The following is a 24,061-nucleotide window of genomic DNA, read 5'->3' as shown; positions in this document are numbered from 1 at the left end:
CGTTTTCCTTTACCCCCTAATTAAATGCCAAGAACAGCAACGTGGAATTCTCCGTGTATGCATATGTTTGAATATACCTTTATCGAAGGAAAAAACACCCATAGGGAACTGAAACTTGTTTCCAGCAGTTGCATCCTCTTGCTTGTGTGTATTTGGAATGTTGTTCTTCAAAAATATTGGAAGAAATCTTGGCAACTGAGTCTCCTTAAAACTACACTGTGAAGTCCATGTGATTGTTTTCTCTTTCTTGTATGACTCAGGTTTTTAGCTTAAGTTGTCTTATTCACTTCAGTGGTACTATTTGTATAAGTAAAGGAAAACTCCAAGAGTACAGTTTGTAAGGTTGGGTCGATACTGTGTATATACATCACTGCTTACAAACCTCACATTTGTCATCTCCCAGAACACTATAGGACTAACTTGAATATCAATATGAATGCTATGTGGAACAGCTTATTCATTTTTCTAAATGACTGAGACATCTGAAGAAGTGTAGCTGGCAGTTTGAGGGAGGTGATTCTCCCCCTTTCCTCTGCTCTTGTGAGACCCCACCTGGAGCACTGTGTTTATTCAGCCCTCGGGCCCCCAGAACATGGACCTGTTAGAGCAGATCCTGGGGAGGGCTATGAGGATGATCAAGGGGCTGGAGCACCTCTCCTGTGAAGACAGGCTGAGAGAGTTGGGGTTGTTCAGCCTGGAGGAGGCTCTGGGGAGACCTTATAGCAGCAGCCTGCCAGTACCTAAAGGGAAGCTGGGGAGGGGACTCTTTGTCAGGGAGTGTAGTGATGTAGATAAGGGGTAATAGTTTTGAACTAGAAGAGGGTAGGTTTAATTTAGATATTAAGAAGAAATTCTTTACTGTGAGGCAACCTGATCTGGTGGTTGGTATCCCTGCCCGTGGCTGGGAGGTGGAACTTGGTGATCTTTAAGGTCCCTTCCAACCCAACCATTCTGTGATTCTAATTTTGGGGGAAAAAGATGGTGCATGCCAACATTCTTACCTTTTTTTATTATTATTTATTTTTTGCCCCCTGTTTCTAAGCCTTCTACAAACCATGTATGCTGGGGGGGGGGAGGGGGAACGACACACGACGGACAACTAAATTTTAATCAATAGAATTCAATGTGCTTGGCCATATTCCCTTTACAGGTAGAATATGCTGGCATTTGCAAAGCAGTGATAATTTGCAGTGTTATCATTCTCACTTGCAGTGCTTGACCCTGGTGAGGTCAGGTCCTTTCAATTAGCAAGACGATGGTGTTAAATCCCTCACTATTATGCTCTTTTGGCCAGACTCTGCTGCTGATTTATGGAATATTACATAGGTTGGCCATTAAAGTCTAATTCCTTCAGTAAAAATTTAACACAAACTTCTTTTCCCATCTGATAGAACTATCTGCATCTTTTTTTAACCCTTTTTCTCAACACTGTGTGTATCAGATTAATACTTATTAAAAATATAAAAGGTCTGTGGATGTTTGGTCTCTCGTGTTAATTTTTTTCAGTGAACTTTACATAATATTTTAACTTTCAGAAGTGGTAAAGAGATAATTCAACTTAGCTGACTGCAGGTGCTATTTTGGATATTTAGTGCTTACTGGAAAATTTCCAAATAATTATAACATCGCTAAAAGCTTTAGAATCCTCAAAATGCTCTAATACTATGCTGTTATTTGTCCAGAGTAACTAATGCTCTTTTCTCCATTCTAAACCAGGCTGCCTTGTAACAAGGACTGATCAGTTAAATGGAGATCACTTAATGTTCGTGCGACTTCTGTCCATTTCATTCTGTAATACTGCAATGAAAAAAAGTATTTTAAAAAGTTCCTTATTAAATTCTAGTAAGTATTGATTGTTTTACTGCAAGTAGAACCATGTTCAGAAATGAATTATTTGTTCTCTATCACCCATTTAAAATCTCTGAACACATTTCACTTTTTAAGAATAAGCTTTCTGTTATATATTTTTTTAAATTAAAAACAAACCCGTAACAGTCCAGCAAGTCCCCATAATCACAAAATAAATGGGACCTGGCCTCACAATGGCTCATCATCATACAGCAAGGGTCATAGCTATGAAAGTTTGTTTATAGTCGTGTTCCTAATATGTTTTTTTTCTATGATCTTTGTCCTTGCATTTCAGTTGTTTCTTGACCTTATCCCTCTGCTGCAACCTCTTCCTCACATCTCCTTGCCCTAAAGCTAGCTTGGTTGTCTGCCATGATTCCCACATCATCCCTTCCTCTGTTATTTTTGTCTTCATGTCTTTGTTGGTCCCTGACCATCAAATCCTTCTGACAGCCTCTTAATTCATTGTTACTCTAAAAGGCAAAGAAGTCAGGGAGAAAGGTTCCAGTTTAAGTAATGGAGAATATCTGTGAGAAAGAGGAATGAGGAAAAAAGGTAAAAATAAGAGTCACACCGGAGCTACACCTAAAGGACCATTTCTACAATGAAGATATTAGGACCATTCCTACAATGAAGATATTAGTACTTCCAATCTGAAAGGCATGGAAAAAAAAGAGCAAATTGAACAACATGATAGTTTTGAATATCTTTACAGTGGAATTTGGATGTAATTAAAAGGCTTAATTTAGCACTGAAGGGAAAGGAGGAAAAAAATCAGATTTTATACTGAGCTCTTTATCACTAGGTTATTATCAAATTCTTTTTATCCTTTATTCTGAGGAAAGAGGAAGGAAATTGTTTATTTTTACACTTTTGTGAAAAGGCAGAAATCTTGTGTTTTCTTTCATGTGTCTGAATCCTGTTCTGTGTATTAACAAGTATTTTGATCCAGAACAGGATAAGGCGATGCATGCATTTTAGTGGTAGAATAAGATGATGCTGTCCTAACAGGAATCATGCTACCGAATGCTACTAATGAGCCCATCTCCCATCATATAGAGTTGCTGATGTTGTGCAATTCTCTTGTCATAGATTAAGTGCAGATACTATACCTACTTTTTCAACAAGAGTATGACAGGAGAATGCACTGTGGATCAGAGGGCAAAAATAAGATACAGCAAGCATAGGAGCAAACTGTTTCTCACACATGAACTTCTCTGTACAGTTCCCACTAACCAGTTTATTAATGATAAAATTCCTGGAACTGTTGAGATCAAAGGCAGTAACAGATTTAATAATACGATAAAAGTTTTCCTTTTAAGAAAAACTTGTCTTTTCACAAAAGTCCCTTGAACTTCTGTTCCACTAGAGAGCTAGCCTTGTCCTTGAAAACTGCATTAAATATTAGGATCTCTTATTTGTCTATATATTACTTCCCATATGTCATTTTCTATGCTAATGTTGTCCCTGATGATGCCAACTTCTATCCTGCACTTGCTTAATACTATTCTTTTAACCTAACCAATTATCCAGTTCAGAAGTTACCAGAAGAAGTGGATGTTACAGTTATTAGGAGTATATTTATTTGCAAGACTAAAGAAATTTGTTTCTCTTAATGCACTAGGAACTGAACAAAGGACTTTGATTTTCACTCAGCTGCGAACAACTCTCTCTAGTCACCTCTTAGTCTGAAAACCCATCAATTAACTGCTCTCAGAATGCTCCTTTCGGCACTTATTCTGGTTCTGTTCTTGGGTTTTGTCAAGTGTGTGTTTTTCTTTCATTGAAACATAAACTTGAACATGACTCAATAAATAATAACTATACTTGCACCTACTGACATCCCCAAGAAATGGTATGAATGTTGGTGGTATAGCGGCTTTATGATCCTGAGGTGCAAGTGTGGGTAATGGGTGGTGACCCGTAACTCAGTCTATACAAAAGGTACATAATTCATTGGTCTTAGATGTCAGCTCAGCTCTTACATCCACTAGTATTACTGAAATGTATATGGTAGTATAGAATTAAATATACTAGTAAGCACCTTTTGTGATTTCTGCCATGCTGCCATTTATACTTCGGAGTGGTTCCCATTAAATGCATCTACAGTTACGGAACTGTCTGTATTGAAATTTGTCTGTATCTCTTTAACGGTGGTATCTTGGAGGTCTTAACACTGTGTCGGCTTCAGCTTCGCAAAAACTACTGCGTGTCTGTAGTAAGGATGTCTTTTCAGTTTCTATTAAACTTCTCATCTGCCTTTTGCTGTCTCTTGACTAAGCTACCCTGTTTTGCTACCTGTTTACAAAGAATCTGGCATAGCAGCTTTAGTCCCTGATTAGGCTTAGAATACTAAAAATGATAATATGGCACCCCAAAGGTAAGCTTTAGCCAAAATGACAGTTTCCTTAATTGACAGTTTTTCTTATTAGAAGACTGTTTTCAAGGAATGTGAAAAACAATAAGAGAAAAAAAAGCTGAGAATTATGAAAATCTAGAATTTTAGTTTTTGTTTTCCCCTCATGGTTAATAAAAAGCATTTATTTTAGTTTACTTCTTGAAATTCAGACAGTATTTGACAATAACCAATGGAAGTACCAAGGATAAATATCATACTTTCCCTATATACATCAAAACAAGAGAAAGATCTTGTAAAATAATACTGTATATATGTGCTGCTTTTCTCTACACCTAAAGTAGCCAGTGCTACTTTTGTCTCCTTCATATTTCAGCTTTCAATTAGATGCTTGTCAAAATGGGTGGATAAATTGAGCAGAAACAAATATCAGGGGTCATGTCTTTACTTGTTTTTTTCCCAGTTTAACAGCTATGAATATAAATATTCTAATTTCATTTTCTTGAGTAAGTGTACAGAATTTTTGGTTGCTGTTTCCTCATTTTAAGAATAAATACTGGAGCTTGTTTCCTTTGTGGAAGGAGCATATTGTAATCTTAAATTTTGAATCATCCTGTTTCTTTTGAAAGACCTTACCCAAGTGTGGTTATGGTGTTCTGCTCCCTGGGTCATTATCATTGTTTAGTGCAGCAGGAAACTTGCAGCTTTATTACTGCTCTTTGTCTCTTCAAATCAATGTAATTTGCTTAAAATCAACTTCCATGATGTGCAAGAATTGAGGGCATTAATCCTAGAACTTCTTAATGCTATTTTTAGATATTTATTTTGTATTCATGTATATCTCTTTTCATATTGTTCTGCTTTGTTGTCAAATGAAGAGAAAAAAGCTACACCGCAGTGTCATCATTATCAATATCTTAGGAGTGTTAATGATCAGTTAAAGATGAAAAATTGAGAAATAACTTTACATTAAAAGCATATTTCACTTATGCAATGTAAAATTTGGGAAAGGCTCTGATTCTGTGAATAATATTTATTATCGTTGCACCAGTATCATGCTCCAAATTTCTGTCTGATTTCACGTTCAAAATGAGTAGTGTGTCTCCTAATATTTCTGTGCTTCCTACTGGATATTTGATGGATTAACAGGTGTTTAATTGCAAGCAAAGCCTATCTGGCAGGTAGTAAAGTAAATTATTTTTTTTAATAAACCTTACCCTTTGATAATACTAAAAAAAAAAAAAGCAAGCTACAAACACTGATTATAAGACATCTATAAAGCAATCTTTTAATAAGATGAGTGAGAGCAGTGAAATAATGAAGTGTGAGGATGTGGAACAATTTTCAAAACTGCATTTCTAATTTTATTCAATATATACAACATGAAGGAGGATGATGCCTGACATTTTATGCAGAATAAATATGAGAAAATTTGGTCATTAGCCTGCTACAAAACATAGATGGTCAGATGACATATATACTTAAAAATAAGGAAAAAAAGAAAACGTTTTCATTCTGAGCTCATCTAAGTGATTTTGAATAAGTTGGGAAAGAAGTCCAAGGAGACTTGGGGAAAATGCTAAAAATAGCACCTGTGGGGAGGGAGAGGGAACAAAAAAACCCCATGCTAATTAATGATGTACCTGATGGTTCTTAATGGGGAGGAGAGTGGGAACCCTATCACTGAGGCCTTAATGAATAGTGAAAATTACTTGATTGAAAATAGCGTGTTTACTCCTCACCCAGCTCTGACTTTTTAGGCTCTATTCAAGGTGGTTATGTGCAACTCATTTGACTGCCTTTTAGGAAGCCCTTTCTTCAGCAGAGTTTTATAACACATTTTTAAAATTTATTTATTTATTTTTATACCAGTCTGTTGCAAGGAAATATGGCAAAAATCAGTCTGTGTCCAAGGGTGTGTGTGGAATTGTGGAATAACTTAAAATGTACCTGAATTTCTCTTGCATCTTTTAAGGGCTCTTCATATTACTGATCATGTGAGTAATGCTGTTAATGAACTTACAGAATCCTGCAGCAGAAGTTTGACTAGCCTTTCAATTTCACAAAGATAAAAGGTAGTAATACTGCCTCTTCCCTGAAAATCCTTACATACAAGTTTCTGCAGGATTTGCTTCCATGACGGCAGAATAAGCAGTGAACGTTTTGGCTTGGTGGCCAAACGAGTGAAAAAAGTTGTTATATGACAAATGACTTTTTTTCCTTTTGTGTAAATACTCCATCCGTTTTCTTTCATAATATGGATTAAGGCATACAGGGTGAATCAGTTTTAAACAGTATTGAATAATTTTTATAAATGAAAATCTATCCTTTTATGTCTTATTGTTAAATATAGTGTGCATTATGCACTGGGTACATGTCTCACTTCCTTGTGTGGCATTGGTAATGTTAAATTGATATCTATTCTTGTCAAGGTATGGAGTCAGATTTACATAGTCTGTTGTTGCTTTGAGCTTTTTTGCAAAGGAAACCTGTTACTAATGAAGGTCTGTTCTGGTCACATAAAGAATGTTTTATTCTTCTAATAATGTTCATTCACTTACTCCACCCTTACCTTTTTTTAATTTTTTTTTTTTAAATCACTGTTTTTGGAAAGGTGTTGAGGCATCCTCTATAAAGCTGTTTGCAGATGCAAACCGCCAATATTCTGTTCCACAATTCATATTTTCCATCTTTCAGTGTAATAAACTCCAATTTGTCTACCAGTTTTTAGAAGAGGAACTTTTAAATTTCTCGTAGCAAAAAAAAAATATATATTTTTTTCTTACCCTTTTTTGTACTTACCTGTTGTAACAAGTCTAGTTCTCTTCTATAGGTTTGTCTTATTTCTGGGAGGAACTCTTTAAATGAACGTGTTCTTCATAGCCAGTAAATCAGAATTATTTGTTGTTTTGGACCAATTTTTAACATTTCTTAAAACTGCAAAAATATAAACCTAGTCATCACTGTAGGTGTAACTGTTACTACAATAAAAGGAGCAGAGTGATTGCTAAAATTAGATGGATAAGTCAAGTAATTGAGGAAAAGATGAACTAAAAAGGGAATTTCATATAAATATGTATATTCAGAGCATCATTAATGGAATATCAGATTATAGCTGTTTTTATTTTTTATTTTTTTTTAGAAATAATGTTAAAGCTTTATATTTATGTTGTATTGGTTGCCAAGAAGTACTGAGTATGGTGTTTCCTATTTTACAGGTTACCTATACAAATAACACATTTTAAGAAGTTAAACTCCAAGGAACCGTTAGGAGGAAATACGTAAGTATTGACATTCTTGTTATTTACTTCCTGTTCTGAGCACTTAATGTGGTAGGTTTCAACTTTAAGGTTTTACCTTGGAATAAAGAGGATAAAAAGTAGATTTTTTTTTAATGCAAATACTCACAATATTGTGAAGTTCTTCTGAAGTCCTTGCAAAGACAGTGTGAAAAATAGATGATATGGTTTTTCTTCATATTTGTTTTTATCACTCAAATAAGTAACTCTAAAATATCTATTGGTTTGCTGCCTCATGAGAATTTAATGATGATTTTCATTCAGTGTAAGCTGTTGGTAGGTCAGAGATGCCTCGTATCTTGGATGGAGTTATGAAATTTTCTGAGTTTATTACCCTATTAAAATTCATTTTAAATGTCAAAGTTTCTAATTTGTACAAGGAAACTTAATTTAGGAGCATCTTCAATGTAACACATACTTTTCTTCCTGAGTATCAAGTGAAGTATCAGATAAAAATGTAAGTCCTTTGCAGCATATTAAAATCAATTATTTCTATCTTTTAACTTTAGGTAGTTGCAGAGGTGGGTACCAGAAAAAATAATTTTCTAGTATGCTATTACTTGACTTTCATGTTAAAAACAATTTGGAGGAAAAGACTTTCTAATTTTAACAAAAAATACTGATTTAGGGAAAAACAAAACAACGTTCTCAGCAAAGTCCAACTGCTTCCCCCCCCCCCTAAAATTAATTCTGTCCCCTGAATGACTCACTGCTGGCTTTGACCTATGTTGTACTCTGTTCTGTAACGTTAATCTCATACTTCTGTCTTGGCCTGTCTGCACTATAGACCTCTGCCTCTGTGCTTGTGTAGTGCATATTAACTCAACTTTTCATTGTGTTGGGTGTTTTCTAGTCAGATGTTTCCAGCTTCAACACCTGAACATGTAAGTTTTACAGAAGGGGGGAGTATTAAATGAGCAGGTGGCCAGGCAAAACTGGCGGTAGTCCAAGGCTAAAATTCTCCAGATGAGCCAGATGATGGTCAAAGGAAACATTTTTCTGAACCCTGTTATTGTGGTTTTGTTTTTGAAGTGGGACCCAGTACTGTCCTGTCTATTAGCTGTGTGTAAATCTTGCCAAAGCCTGAGACTGGAACTTTGATAAGTAGATTTTTCTAGTTAATGAGGAAATGTGTCATTAAGGATATCAGATAACATAGGTATTGGTTTATTGTTGACTGATAAATTCGGGAGTATGGGTTTAACAGCAGAGGACAAAAATAAGTTAGTTTAGTGATAAGGATTGAGGGAGACTAATCAGGCAGTAGTATGCCACTTTGAGAAGTTTAAATGTTACATCCCTCATCAAAACTAGTAGTTGTGATGCTTGTATCTGATATCACTAGATCTCTGAGTTTGAGAATAGTTAACATAGAGCTAAATTCAGTGCCTGGGAGACAAATGCAATGTTTTTTCCCAACAGGAACCTCCAACAGCATAGGGGGGAGCGGGGGGGAAGAGAGGTTTTAACATCCTAGAATGAATGTTGTTTGAAGCAAATTATAATTGATAATATCTGTGTCATAACTGGGTGCATGGATAATTCACCAGATTCTCCTTGTTACTATAACTTTGTCAGTGTGTATTTGCCTGTTTACATGCTTGAAATCCGTGTTAGAAATATTTTCAGAGATGCTAGCCTGCATCTCTAATCAGTAACTGCAGTACTTGTGGTTCCCGAGTATCTATGCCTAAGCTCACTAGCCTATACTAGTTGTTAGAAGTCTATAATGTATGCCAAAATCCTTGTTAAAGCAGATTTAAATCCCTTATTAAAAAACAAGGGAAATGACGTTAACACTAATAAAACTTAGATTTAATTGTTGGATTTCCATGACTTAGACTTCAAAAGCCTTGATTGTGTCATATGTTTATTTAGAACTTAAGTCACTGATTTATTCGGACACTTAAATGTCAGTCTTCTCAGATGAAGACTTCCTCTTTGAGCAACTGTTCAAAAATACTAGTCTTGATTTCTTGTGATCCCAAAGGAAAGAGAGTCTTTTTTTTTTTGTTCTGCAGCATGAAGAAGAGTGCAAACTATCTTAAATTTAGGTATTGATGTAAGAGGAGTTCATATCAGGAAATTGAATGCCTTTCATGTGCTTCAAATGTAGGTTTCAAGACAGTTAATTTCAGAATGGCATATCTCAGCAGATGTGCAGAATTTATAATAGATTTCATCTTCACTATGAGCCATAATATCTGGTTAGCTAAAAATTCCAGAAATGTTGTCAAGGAGAGGGGAGAAAAAAATGTCAGTGCAAATCAATAACAATTTAGCTGTGTTGCCAGATCAGTTGTATTCTGTGGTTCATAATTTTTCAATGAAGAGACAAAAATGTTTTACATATGCATTATAATTTCATTATATATTGATTCATCTTAATAGTTCCTTCTAGTTATTAGCATTACTATTATTTGTCTGACAGTACCACCTAGCGAATGTGGCTGTTGCCATAAGCCGTAGTCTCAGTTTCTGCTCACACATGTAACATACTCTGCCAGTAATACCAACAGCAGGACAAAATATTATCTCTTTTCTACAGATGGCATGCTTAACATGAGTATTTACCTTGGCTTCTGGGCAGAATTGTACAATTCATGCTGCAACCTATGCTGCCACAGCTACATTGTCCCTAGGACTTGCATTAGTAAATTTGGAGCCATTTAGATTATATATGTGCAAGCTGCAAAAACGTCTTTGGCTTTCAGTTGTAGATGTATTCTATTACAATGTGCCTCTAAGGTATAACAGGTTCTGTCATCAGCCTTGTGTTATTAAGAGGTCAGGAGGAAAGAATCTTCCAAGTTATATTTATTTCTTTTTTCTGCTCAACTCTCCACTCAAAATACACCATGTACTTGGATAGTTAGAGCCTTACTTTAGAAGGTTCATGTATTCAGGAGCACTTGTGTTAAACTGCAGAGAAGAACTGAGTGGAGAGATCAATAACTACAGCAGAAGCCTCACTCCTGGTAGTTGGAGTATCTCGTATTTCCCTCTTGTGCTTATTTCTTATGTTTCTTTACTACTGAATTTGTTTGTGAATCCAGTTGCTCCTCTTTTAATTCAGGCCCAGAGATCGCTCTCTATTCTTTTAGACTTGTGAGCTGGTAGTAATTTCAGTATATGAATATGTATATATACATATGATATATATATATATATCAGTATTCAGTATATGAGCAGCGTTCTACCATTCTATCTCATTCATTCTTGCAATTTCACATAGGCTTGCTTGGACAAGTCTAAAGATAGCAAATGGAGTTCCATTTTAAACATATTTTGGACTTGTCTTTGTGGAACTGGTTTGTTTCTTTCTTTCTTCCTACAAAAGGCAGTTTTTCCTCATTGAGCCATCCCACGAGCAGCCTAGAACCTGGCAAGATTATTCCAGTTCAGCCTGCTTTGCTTCTGCTCTTGTCTGAGTGGTGGTTGCAGCTGAATCACATAAAGCAGTCTTTAAGATTTTTTTAAATTGTTTTTGAAGATTGGATATTGAATATTTCTTATACCCATTCATCAGGGGGCTAGAGCTCAAGCTATAACTATTCAGGTAATATAATGGGAGTTTTTTAATATGATCAAGCTCCTATCAAAGGATAATCAGTCTGTTAATATAAGAGCTCCTTCATTAATCAGAAAATATTTGACTGGCTTTTTCATTCATCAGCGTCAGAAATAGTTTGGAATGAGTATAACATGTATAGCTTATGTGCTTCATTGTATGCAAACATACATGCATACATAGTAAGCATGATCTTCCGATGTACATCTTCCTTGTTGAGTTGGGTAAGGCTCTGCTGCTTAGTAGTTGTATTTTTGAGATTACTTAGCACAGTAGCCTGTTTCTTTCTGCTTGTCCCGAGCTCTGTATCTTTCTCTCTTTTTCCACCTGACCCTAAAACACATACAGATTTTTGCCTGGGACATGTTTTTAAGTCATTCCCCCCACTTTTTTTTTTTTTTTCAAGTTTTTGAAGTAAGAGGTATCCTGATAAAAATAGAATATAAAGGTTAAGCTTCATCTGTTCAACGAAGCAGATACACAGATAAAGACAGTAAAGAATATTCTGGTCCACCCAGTCACTGCTGTGATCCTCTAAATTTTATTGATGCAAATAATTCCATACATACCATCCATCTTTATATTGGATGGTATGTATCACATGCTAGCTCAAATGATAGATTCTTTTGGTTTATTCAATTTGTGTATTTTTAATATTGTTTAATGTAGGTACTGTTGAGTGAACACATACTCTTAGGGGTGACTCAAATTAATTCCTCTTCTATCGTGAAATTTCTCCATGGATTTATCACAAATTGCTGCAGCTGTGAGTGATTCCACACTCTCATGAGAAGTATGAGATTAAATTGTGTCACTACTGTACTATTTTTAATTAATTTAACCTCCAAATGAATCATTTTCCAGTTCCAGTTTCTCTCTCTTTGGTCAGTGGATTACTTAGCTAATGTCAAATCAATTATTTAATGCAGTTAATGTTTAAAAGCTTTGTAAAAGTGATAAGAATGGCAACTGCAGATTCTGGAACTGCTATGGAAAATGGGGATTCATGATTTTAACTGAAAACAGAAGTTGCATTTTCACATTAGTGGCTTGACTACTGCTATTGATTTTAACATGGAACACGCTCAGCTATAACAGCAAGGGTGATAGTTAAAATATCACAGTGCCACCGGCTAGATCCTGAAGTGATAATTTTTTTTTCTAATAATTTGGAGAATAACAAAGGAAAACAGGAATAACTCTGACAAAGTAGAAAAGACTCTTAACTTCATTGCATATTAAGGAAGGAACAATCTATTTCTTTTGCAGCATGAGTTGAGGTGTTTCAAAAATAATTTTGAGCTTTTTCAAAGAGAGGTTGAAATCATTAGTATTATCTCCTTGAAAAAGGTGAAGGTCAGGTTATGGGGTCTAGCAAGTAACCAAGAACTAGTATTATCGATATTATATCTTTCTGGCAGTATCTATATTCTCAAGCAATATAGTTGAGACTTGGTACTGGTGGAACACAGAAGATGAGAACAAAATTGCTCAAGGGTTTAGGCAAATCTGTAACTGTAGGTAGGACGGAGTGCAAGAAATTCTTTTTGTCAAGTTAAGTATGCTTTACTTTAAACAAAAGTCTTCTGTCAAACAGGTTGTCTCTCATATACCAATACAGTTGGTTGTGCCTACTGTAATGGCTAGAACCTAGAGGTCATAACACAAACACATTAGATTGCTAGATCACATTGAAGAAGCCAAGGCTGAATCTGAGTGCTGGAAAAAAAATAATAAATAGAAGGCATGTAAAAGAATGACTCAAAACCCCGTTTGAGCAAGGGGCATTGGAAAAAGAGGACCAACAGAGATCCCTTCTAACCTCAACCATTCTGTAATTCTGTGAGAACTACTTTCTTTATAAAAAGAAACACTTCTAAAGGATGTTTTACTTTTGCACTGTCCAACTCATACCATATGAACTCTAAATACTTACAAAGCTATCAAATAAATAGATAATTAAGCTTTGTGCTGTTATCTTTACTTGAAAACAGTGCTTGAGTGTGATTTCTTCTAATTTCTGAAAAGATGCCAAACTTAAAATACCTGTCACAAGCAAAATTTTTTATGTCTCCAAGTGTTTAAATTAACACTGCTAAGTGTAATAGGATAGGTGTTTTCTCTGGTAAATCTGCAGCACTCTGAGGACCCTTGAGATTATTTTTTTTGCAAAATGATTATCCCCACCATCAGCAGTACTCTTAACTACCTAAGTATTTTGCATTAGCAAAACCAAGGTAATGAAACATAATGCAGATTGATTTTAATAGAGGAAATAATGTGTGGAAACTTCTATGATAACATGTTACTTCTGGGTTATAAATTACCAAGAAAACTGATGAAAGTGGAAGCTCTGTTTGCCAATCCCCACTACGGAAAAAGAAAGAAAATGGGGAGGAGGGGGAAAGACACAAACAAGCAAAAAATATACTTAAGCAATGTATACTAGTTCGTTGGTTGCTTTTTATATGTATATAGTTCACCTTAAACTGAGAACTATAACCTGTACTAGGTGTTGTAAAACTAGAGATTACCTCTGATTCAAATATTAATATATTTTTGATAAAGCATTTGTGTATAAACTAATTGCTTCTGCTTTGTGCTTTGAGGACGGAAGCTATGAGGTCCTTCATTCATCTAACATATATATATATTTTTTTTTTGTAAATCAGGTATAAATAGGAAAAACAACTGAAGTTATCCTGGAGATGCTCAGATAGGAGACAGCAAAAACTATTTAAATGATTAGTACTTAGGAAATGGAATTATTTAGAAAGAGTGGCTGAATCCTTGCCAATTAAATGGGTGTCAGAAGAGATAATAGGTAACTTGATTGGAAAAGAGGTAATTTCTTTAAAATACATTTGCTCATCTAAAACAATTACATATACAAAAATTCAGTACCAATTTTAGAAAACTATCTCCTGTTATGGTACAGTTAATTGAACAGGTTTAATGTCTGTGTCATTACTTACGCAGATACAGAAAGTTCAGAAATTTTAGAGGTTTGATTTAGCATGATGTTGATGTTTTCCAATGAAGACAATAAGATCCACTTTAATGGAACCTTTAACATTATTTCTTATATTAAAAGAACACATTTTTTTTTTTAAAGATTATACACTGCATGTGGAGCATAGGGTGTATATAAAAAAAATGAAAAGGAGGCATGTATTTTCTCTGTAACCATTTTCTCATTTTTTTTTTCACATTTCGGATGAAGTGAATTCTATACTCAGTTGTTTGAGCAATGTTTATTTGTGTATTGACAGCTTACGAGTACTTTTATTTTTTTTTTCTCTGTACTAAAAGGAGTCATGTTCAATTTCTCGTTAACTTGCTGCGTGAAGTGACCTGCATGTGTTTTTTCATGAGTGTTGAACTGATTTATTTAAAAAAGCCAGGTGAACAGAAAGTAAAAAATTTTTGTGCTTAGTGTTTTTAATTGTATAGCTCTCTTTCAAGGATTTATAGCCAGGTTGTCTTATCTATGGGTGCCTTGACATCAACCCTTCCTACTGTACCAGAAATGTTGTCATTTTGATTGTATTGAAACTCTTATTTATTCTCCTATGCTTGCAGCTGCTGGCTGGGCACTGCAGACAGCATTATTAAATTACAGTTATTGCTCAGTATCCTGGCATGATGAGAAGCTCTGTCAGAGGTGTTGATCAATGAGAATGCTTTCTCTTTAGATACTGGCACCAATGTAACTCTGTTTAGTTAATTGGCAAGATATTAGGGTTAATTGCAAGTATAAGTCATTGTATTTCTACTAATCCCTGCTTGCTTAAAGAGTGAGTTCTGAAGTAAAAAAAAAAAAAAAAAAAAAAAGTTCTGAACTGCCTGAAGTTCTGTCTTCTGTGATATAAATAATGTGAAATTTTATTTTTCCAATTTTTCATTTTACAAAGTGATCACAGAAATTTTAAAAGTTGCTATGATCTTTTACTACATTTTCTGAACTAACGAAGTAACAAATTAATACTTCAATATTATATTTACTATATTTATATTAGTATGCTATATAATAAAGTAGATTTAGGGCATTGGAAGATGTCTTGTTTCTGAGCTTCAACACTAAAGTGCTGTGTAACTTCGGGCATAAAGTTCACACTGTCTATATGCCAGACCTCATCTCTGACATCAAACTTGGCCATTTGTATGAATAATAGTTATTGAACTGGGTTAACCACAGGCATAGCCAGAGACAAAGCAGGTATAGTGAAGATTATAACTGATGAGATTCATTTTATACTTAAAGCAAAATTATAGCACAATTAAGGTTGGAAGGGTCTCTGTGTGATCTTAGTCCAACTTCTGTTCAAGATAGAGTATAGGTAGTCATCTAGAGAAATGGATGGCCAGGTTGGATGGAGCCGGGTTGGATGGGGCTTTGAGCAACCTGGTCTAGTGGAAGGTGTCCCTGCCCATGGCAGGGAGGGTGGAATTAGCTGATTTTTAAGGTCCCTTCCAACCCAAACCTTAGTTACAATTCTATGAGTTTGACTTTAAATCTCTAGGACTGAGATATTCTGCAGCCTGGGTAGGCAGCTTGTTGCTTGGAGGGGATTTTTGAGGTAATCTAGTCCACAACTAGACTAGTTGCCAGCTACTGCCAACTACTGTTTGATCCAGTCAAACACATATTTGTTTAGTTAAATTCTGAAAAGGGTGATATGCTGCCACTATTAATGCCCAGCTGAAGTTTCCCAAGATAAAAAAACAAAACAAAACAAAAAAAAAAACAGCCCTCCAGTGATGAAATTCCCATGTTGCTTGGGAAATTTTTCCACCTCTTGGAAAATATGTTCTAGTTATTGAATATCCTAGTTGTTAGAAAAGGACTTCCTAGTTTCAGGGTGCAAAGCTGGTGCAGAAACAAAATACTGAACTCTATCTCACCAGCTGGGGAATTCTTCTCCAAATGCTTTCATTGCATGAGTGCTTTGCACTGGGAGACTTATGTTGAGTTTGATGATTTATTAGTTCTATATGAGTCAAACTCTACTGTAGTTTGTGTTTAATTCTTTGTGTCATACTGTTTGTATCTGAGGTCGGTTCATGTATTTCAAATGCTTAAACAAATTTTTTTTGATATGTAGAAATGTTGCTTTGTATTCAGCAAATAGAGATATTGTTCTTCCCTTTATCTGTCTTAGCGTGTGTTTATTTGAAGTAATACCATTTATGAGTAGTAAACTGGATTTATTTGTGAATAAAAAATTCTCTGACATACAAAAATATTTTTATGGAATGATTTTAAAAAATATATCTTTTAAGTGCCCAGTGGAGAAGGCTATATGCTTGCACAGTGCTTCCACGTGTCTGTTCTTTAAAACTTGCATTGTTTTTTGATTTTGTTTTGTTTGTTTGTTTTCCATACATTACTATCTACTCTCACAGAAATAATGGAATTTCTCTAGTGATGACCCATGTATACTTTGAATATTATGGGCGTTTCATGTATTTCATGCTTAATCTTTTCTAATTCTTTTATTCATATGATGTATTAAGTTTCCTGGGAGGAACAGAATGTTATAGTTTCTACATTAATAGCTTGTAAGAAAATGACGAAGTGGACTTGTTTATTGTCCTACTGCATTCAGTTGCAACTCTAAAAAGTATATAAGAACAATGGATCCTGGTTAATATTCTGAGAATGTATGCAGCTTTGATGTATGTATTTGCAGCTTTGATGTATGTATTTGCTGGTGTCTGCAGAACACACAATCAGTATTCTGAAGAGGTGTTCAAATTAAAGATCTACTTGACCAGTCATAATTATGGCATTGTAAGGACAGAGTGGCACTGAGAACTAATGAAGTTGTCTTTAATCTCCTGCACTGTCAATTATAATCTGCTTGTGGTTAAGAGAAAGTATTTTGGTGATTTTAGTCATATTCATGTGACTGCTGGGTGGAGTTTTCTTGTGTGCGTTATTTCCAGATAATAAGTATTTAATGCTTAAGAATTCCTTCTAGGAGGAAAAGAAGCTAAAGATGTGCTTTATTTCCTGGTTAAAAGTTCATCTTTCACTGTGTTGTAGCTGTTATTTCTGACTTGCTTTCTCTGGTATTGAAAGATGAGTGTTTTATGCTTCTTATTTTATGACTTTTTTTTAGCTGTCTGCATTTTACTGAGATACTACAATGTCTTATTTAGCATTTTTAAAATTAAAAAGTTTCTTCTGGTTCAAAGAAAGTATCACCATTTGGGTTTTGTGCTAGTTTTATCCAATCATTGGCCTTCAGGGTATTTCAAAAGCAGTAACTTTACTGCATTTTGTTACATGTTACACTCGCTTGGTCTGAATTTTGATTAATTACGGTGAATGAAAATACCAGGGTTTCTAGTACTCAAGCTCTTTATTTTGTCAACAGAAAGCAGAAAATGTCAGATTAAATGTTCAGAAGAAAGAAAAACACACTGAAGCATTCTAGAGGGGAAAATAATCTTACAGAAGCAGACAAGATCATGTACCATACCATGAAACCTATGGGTAAACTTAGAGATGTTTTGCCTTCCAATATAGAATTAGAAGTGTTAGCATTCAGAAACACAGTGTAAATTTCTCAGCCCTTTATAAGAGATAGTACCTAAAGGTAACATTAAGAAACATCTTGTATTTTTTTTTTCTGTATAAGGAAAGCATCTCCAGCATATCTTCAGGTATTATAAAACAGGTATTTGACAGATTGTATGAACTATGTACGGTAATCAGAGATAATTTTCCTAGACCAGAGGATTAGATTTACAAGTTACTGCTAGATGTTGCTTCTCTGTGCTTTTCATTTTCTAAGTTAAAGTAAAGTTTATAAATTACTGCTTAATACCATCTGAAGTGCCGGTTTCTTCATAATGAATTGTGAAATTTGGATGTGGCTGTTGGCAATAAAGGCTATGACACCATTTTTGCCTTACAGGAGTGTGTATGTTAGTAGATGTCTTATACAGTGAGTGCAGTCCAACATTTCTGACTGTGATGATGTAGAGAATGTATTATAAATGCACCTTGTAGGAAAAGTCATGGTAGAAGACATGAAAATGGGTGGCATTACTGGGGTTTATTTGATGGTTTAGGTACTCTAGCTGTTGATATGTGTATTGAAATGTTATGCTAAGGATGCCATATATTCTATTTCTTGTGTCAATTATTTCTTGTACTTTGAAATGAGATCTAGACTTCTGAGACTTTTCTCAGGCCTTCTGGACTAAGTCTGTAATTCAGCGGGAGTAGTGGGAGCCATATTTTCCACTGCAGTGGTTGCAAGTGAAGTTAAGTGGAAAAGAAATGAATCCACAAGGCTGCAAGAGTTAATTTGCACATGACTGTTGTTTACACAGTTCAGTATTTTTAGTTTGCCGGATGTTTTATTTACGATTACTGTTTTCAGTCTGGTTATGAAAATAATTTTTTTGTTCACTTTGTTTTGTAAGTACATTAACAATAACTTCTGGAAGGATATTTTCATCAGCTATTTGCTTTTATAACAGTTACGATAATACAGATTGCGCCATGCCATACTAAAGAAACTTTAGTATTTATGAAGAAGAAAAAGTGTTTGAAATCTTAATAGCTGCAATTTGATTGCATTGATGGTAAATCAGGGATAGTCTGAATATAATTTAGAATGAGAAACTAGGCAGGATTGGAAATTGCTGTTTTTTTTTCTTTTTCTTCCATCAAGAATCGACATTGTTTCGGTTTAGTTTGCTTTGTTTCTACATATGCAAAATACACTGAAAATTGGGATATTTTGGGTTTTGTCTTGTTTGGAGGTTTGAAATTCAGTCCATCAGTTAAAGGTAAGCAGTCTTTAAAACCTCATTTAGTTTTAGTAGCTTTCACAGTTAACAGAACTATTGTCAGCACCTTTGCTGTGTTAAAGTGCTGACACGAAGGAAGCCTGAGCTAGATCAAATATAGATTATTTTTTCTTTCAAAACTGCTGTTCTCTTGTTTATATCATACTTTGATCATTATAGTAAAATAGTTTCAAGCATATTCTTTTTCATTGACTTGTTTTTCTTTCAGATACAGTTCTGTCAGTTGCACAGGAAGAAATGGTCAGAGTAACTTTTCTATGTCTTGCTAGTAACAATGCCAAAGCATTTAAGACTTTCCTTATCTTGTACTGTGCAATAAAATCTTCAGCTTCTCTTGATATTGCTTTGATGCCAGTGTAGTTGCCTCACCTACTGTTTTCAGTGTATCATTACTCTCTTTTCTGTTACTGATTTTTCCTTTTCTCCTTGTGTCAATTTTGAGTACTTTCACTGGAGTAAGAATTTTAGTACATCTAATACTAATTGATTGCATATACTAACAATTTGCATGGAATTTTCTTAAGGCATTTGCAGTGTTGGCTAGCAAAGTTGCAAAACCAGAAACTATTGCTATAAAAGCAAACTAAGTGAGAATTCAAACATGAAAAACTTACTAAAAGTGTAACTTCTGATGATATTTAGCAGAAGTAGCACTGTTGCACAGCAGATGCTTGCAAATAAAACAAATGTGCATCCAATTTCTACCGAAGTAAATATGTACCTGCTATAAACAGCTCAGAAGTGCAGTTCATACCTGCCACAAATTGTCAAAATTACTCTGTTTCTCCTAACTGAACTCTGTAGTCTCTTCTTCTTGCTATATACATTCAGTATTAAATACTCTGTGATAAAGAACTTAAACCTTTTTTTCCCTGCAGAAAAATCACTTCATTCACCACAAGTAACAGGTATTATTAAACATACCAGCAACGTGATATAATGATGACTTCTAATTAAATCCCTATCCTAACCTTCTCTCCTTTAGTTTCTTACCCTAACCAGAAATTTTCTGTATTATCTGCTGATCCAGTAACTAAAAAACTTGGCAGAGCTTGTTTCTTGAAAAAGATATTGAAGAAAAAAGACCATTCAGAAAAAAAACATGCTTAATGCTGCACGTCATGCATGGCTAGAGAGAGTGATCTCTTTGTGCTGTTCAGAAATAATGCGGTAGGCTTCATCAAATGGGAGGAAGGGAGACCTTCAACTCTAAGCTGGAAAGAGAACGTCTTCTGTTGCAGTGGTTTGCACTGAAATGTTATGGAAAACAGGTGATTGTGGGGGCTGTGGACTGAAGCCCTCTTTTAGGGCTGACTGGTGGGAGAGGCTGCTGGCCTCTGCTCTGCTGCTGGTGGTTACCGGTTGTTCGCACTTGCTGTCTAGAGCTGCTCTTAGTCTCACTTCTTCTTGAGCTTGAATTTGTACTTGAAATCATACTGTGTAACTCTTGAGCAATTTCTCAGTATCTGACGTAGCATTCAGGCCTAGATTTATCTTTTCTTTGATTTTAATGGGCTTTTCCTTAGACCTCTGTGGGTATGAACTTTTGCTCTGATTGTGTCTGAATCCCGCATTGTTTGGTATATATCCTCAGCAGTATGTGCCTTTTCTCCCCTTGCCTTTCTGTTGTGATTTTTGCATCATTTTGGAATACTTTGAGTATCTTGTTTACTAAGCTATAAGCAATCTTGATTTGCTGTGTGATTTCTGTGATTCTTATTTTCTTTCTTAATCTGAAGTGAGCACACGAACAGTCTGGTATGTCAGTTAAAACAGATGTTTTTAATTGATGATAAGAGCATGTTAGCCTCTAAGTAGAAGTTTACAATATGTGGGCAGATGAGTTCTGCTAATTAATTCTAACCAACGTACAAGCTCCATCTATCAGCCTGGATATATATACATAGCAACATAGCAGCCATTTTCTGATAGGACACAGAATACCACTAAACTTTTAAGTTCTTTGTGTATTTTCTTCATGCAACTCCCTATGTTCTGTGCAAAGGATCCACGTATTTGTATTTTTCTTGGTTAAAGTGATTCCTTGAAGGAATATTTCTCTTTTTCTTTTGTGACACTTCTACTTGGTTTATTTTGTATGGAATTAGAAAGAGTGTCAGTATTGCTACTTTTTCCAACAGAAACAAAAAAAAGTATTCTCTCAAGGCTTCCATACTTAAGCAGGCTTGAAAGGAGGAACATAGAACAGAACTAAATACAGCCTCTTGTAATAATGCATGGACTCTTACAAGCATCTCTTTTATAAACAGTAGATATTTATCAAGTAAGACAAAAGTCTTGACAAACTTTTACATATAAAATTAATCTCCTGAAATCTGATCACTTACTAAGTGATCGAATACTAAGCGTATTAATCTGAAATAGTCTTCCAGATTTTATAGAAATGAGTTGTTCTTGACCTTTGTGATGTCACCTTGAGAAACCTTCATTGGAGTCTTTGTGAAAGATTTTCTTTGACATAATTTTAACAAGGTGATGGGAATGTCAGCAGCAGTAACGACAGACCTACTGCATTTTTCAGATAAATGAGAAGGTAATGCTGCTTAGACTAGTCTTATATATATTATTTAAAGGAAGATTGACTTCCTTATACATATTACTTTTAAAATTAGTCTCCCCTTGAAAGGCCATCAGGAAGGATTTGATGAGTTTTATCAATAGTTGTGTGTATGTGAAAAAGAATGGGAAAATCGTGATTCAAAAGGTCTAAAGACATTAAAAACATTGGTAATAAACTTTACGTTTTGTATCAACAAATTATTTTATTGTGGTTCTGAGGCCCTTGTGATACAGGATGTTCTTGAATAGTATTGAAAAATACATTAGTCTATACAATATTTTATGTTGTTTTGCCTTGTTCCACAAGAGAATGAGCAGAAGCTATTTGAAGCTTATTTTTGAGACCTTCTCTTTGCCTTCCTAAAAGAACACATAAAATGCTTTTAGGCTAATATTTCTGTGAAATGCTCATTGTCAGAATTTCAAATGGTAAAGAAATCGTTCCCATTTGAGAGATGGATTTAGTCCATTGCTGTTTTTCCTCTCAAGAAACTTTTCCCTAGACCAAAGATGTGATGTGAGGCACTGTTGTGATGGTTTCAGGACTGGTTTTCAATTCTAAATTTCCAGCATTAGCTTGAACTAGATCACTATAGGGGTTTGAAAAGCAGAGCAATATTTAAAGAAATTCAAACTGTTTCTTCCATATATAACAATTTGAAATGTGTACAGGAGCAAAAGCTATCCAAAGCTAAGAAATAAGACGTATTCTAAAGGCCTAAAAGATGCACCTTTGAATTTTAATGTAGTGGGTTTATGTATCTCATAAGATTACTGGCTTGGAGGTTTGTTTTTTAAAATGGATGGAAATAACTTCTAGACTCTGCCTATGGCTACAAATATGTTAAAATCCTATTTGGTAAATCGATTGCAATGCTTTGGGTGAAGGCGTGTAAGTGATTCCAGGTTAAGAGTTTGGCTGATTTCCATTGCCATGCCCTGGGCTAAAAATTTTTATAATCCTTTCAGAAAAATAAAAACTATCTATGAGTTCTTTAAAAAAAAAAAACAAAACCTACCAATGTAGATGTAATTTGATTTGTGAATAATTCGTTTATCCTTGAACAAGGTAAATGCTAATTATTGGTGAAAAGGCTCACCAGGCAAGATGGCCAGCTATGGAATTATTTTGTTTGTGAATTTAAATACATACCATCTTTAGAAGATGCAAAAAATGTAAGAAGTGATAAGTGTACTAGGGAAGAATAGCAACATAACGGAATGTATAATGAAAATTCACTGAGCAATAAAATAGATATTTGCAAAACAGAATTATTTCTGAAAGACATCTGATGTATGACATCATGGAAACACAAAGCCGTAGCATTTTGTGTACAGGTAAACAACTCCCTTTGAGAAACCTAAAGCATGGAATTATATGGGGAATTACTTCCACTGTATTGAAATGCACATTTTTACTACTTCTGCTTTTCTTATGACAGCATATTTATATTAGAAAAATGTTTTGCTTGCTTCTTCTAAATGCAGCTACACCACTGAAAGTTCTTGCATTGGCATAATTATTCCTCCTCAGGAATTACTTTTGTGTAAGACTGATTTATATCGGTAAAAAAAACTCTATTTTTATTGGTAGTTTCAAATTAATACGACAGCACTAGGTGACATAATTCAGTGTAAAAAAATAAATTTAAAGTGTTTGAAAATCTTTTGGCAGTTCTGAGTAAGGGGAAGTTTGCTGTAGTAGTACTGTTAGAATGAATGCACCTGAGAACCATTCTGTTGTTTCTGCAGTTTATTCTAGCCACTGCTTGTAAAGTCTGCTGTTTGTGTAAAGATAATTTTACCTGTAAAAAATGCTCTCTGTGCTCAGAACTATGATTATTGTTTGCACCCTGTTTCTCACAAGGCTGATGTGGTTGGGCCACTGTAGGCCTTGTTCTATGTACGTGGAGATTGTATGAATTATCTGAACATTGAATTCTGGCCAAAACTGCAGTTGAAATCAACTCATCTTCTTAAGCTAGGCTTCTAAACCTAGTAATGCTAGTATCACATCTTTAATGATAAAGGAAAGTATTTGAGGTAAAAGAGGGAAACTGAATTTGGCCCTGAAAGTTAATAAGTATTTCGGAAAACTCACACTCAGCATTGGATGAGTTAGATTAATTTTGGGAAGGTGCTTAAAAGTTTTCTTTATCCATGCACTGTGCAGTATGAAAAGGTATAAAAAGGCGTTTCTTTTTTTTTTTTTTTTATTTATTAAGATCTGTGAAGTCATTCTAGCTTGTGTGAAATGCCTGTTATTTCATTCTTGCTTGGCTTGGCTTGGGATCTGACAAGTCTGCATGTATTATTCCTATAATAATATATTAATGCCTAATGTGGATTGCGGATTTTGTGAAAAATTATTGGAATTTATGGGAAGTCATATGAAAAGGTTATAGGAGCATTTGCTCCAAGGTTCTGAAGGTCAGGATGCTATTTTTGACAGGATCTTTTAAGAGATGGAGGAGTACTAAGACAGGCGTCTATTGTTTTCCAGGAAAAACTGAGATCAACCCAGGATAATTTTCCCAGGACTGTTGTAAGCATACCAGCCATAGACCTGTAAAACTG

At 34.8% G+C, this 24,061-nt stretch overlaps 1 protein-coding gene across 13 annotated transcripts in view; it reads left to right on the top strand.

Annotated features, from left to right (window-relative positions):
• The window catches only part of FHIT (fragile histidine triad diadenosine triphosphatase), a 561,200-nt gene that overhangs the window by 63,983 nt on the left and 473,156 nt on the right, over window positions 1-24,061 (top strand). For 11 of the 13 annotated variants that reach the window (XR_014571693.1, XM_083796289.1, XM_083796285.1 and 8 more), the window contains exon 2: window positions 7,423-7,485. Coding sequence is in view for 12 of the 13 variants with exons in the window: in XM_083796289.1 (XP_083652415.1) it covers window positions 7,423-7,485 (63 nt within the window). In the remaining variant the exon portion in view is untranslated. Of the gene's footprint in view, window positions 1-5,490; window positions 6,202-7,422; window positions 7,486-24,061 lie in introns of those variants that run through there. The other 2 variants (XM_083796282.1, XM_083796283.1) reach the window with 2 other exon arrangements.

The sequence above is a fragment of the Anser anser genome (assembly GCF_964211835.1).
Source record: "Anser anser genome assembly, chromosome: 12".
NCBI lineage: Eukaryota > Metazoa > Chordata > Aves > Anseriformes > Anatidae > Anser > Anser anser.
This window is presented reverse-complemented; position numbering and strand designations above follow the sequence as displayed.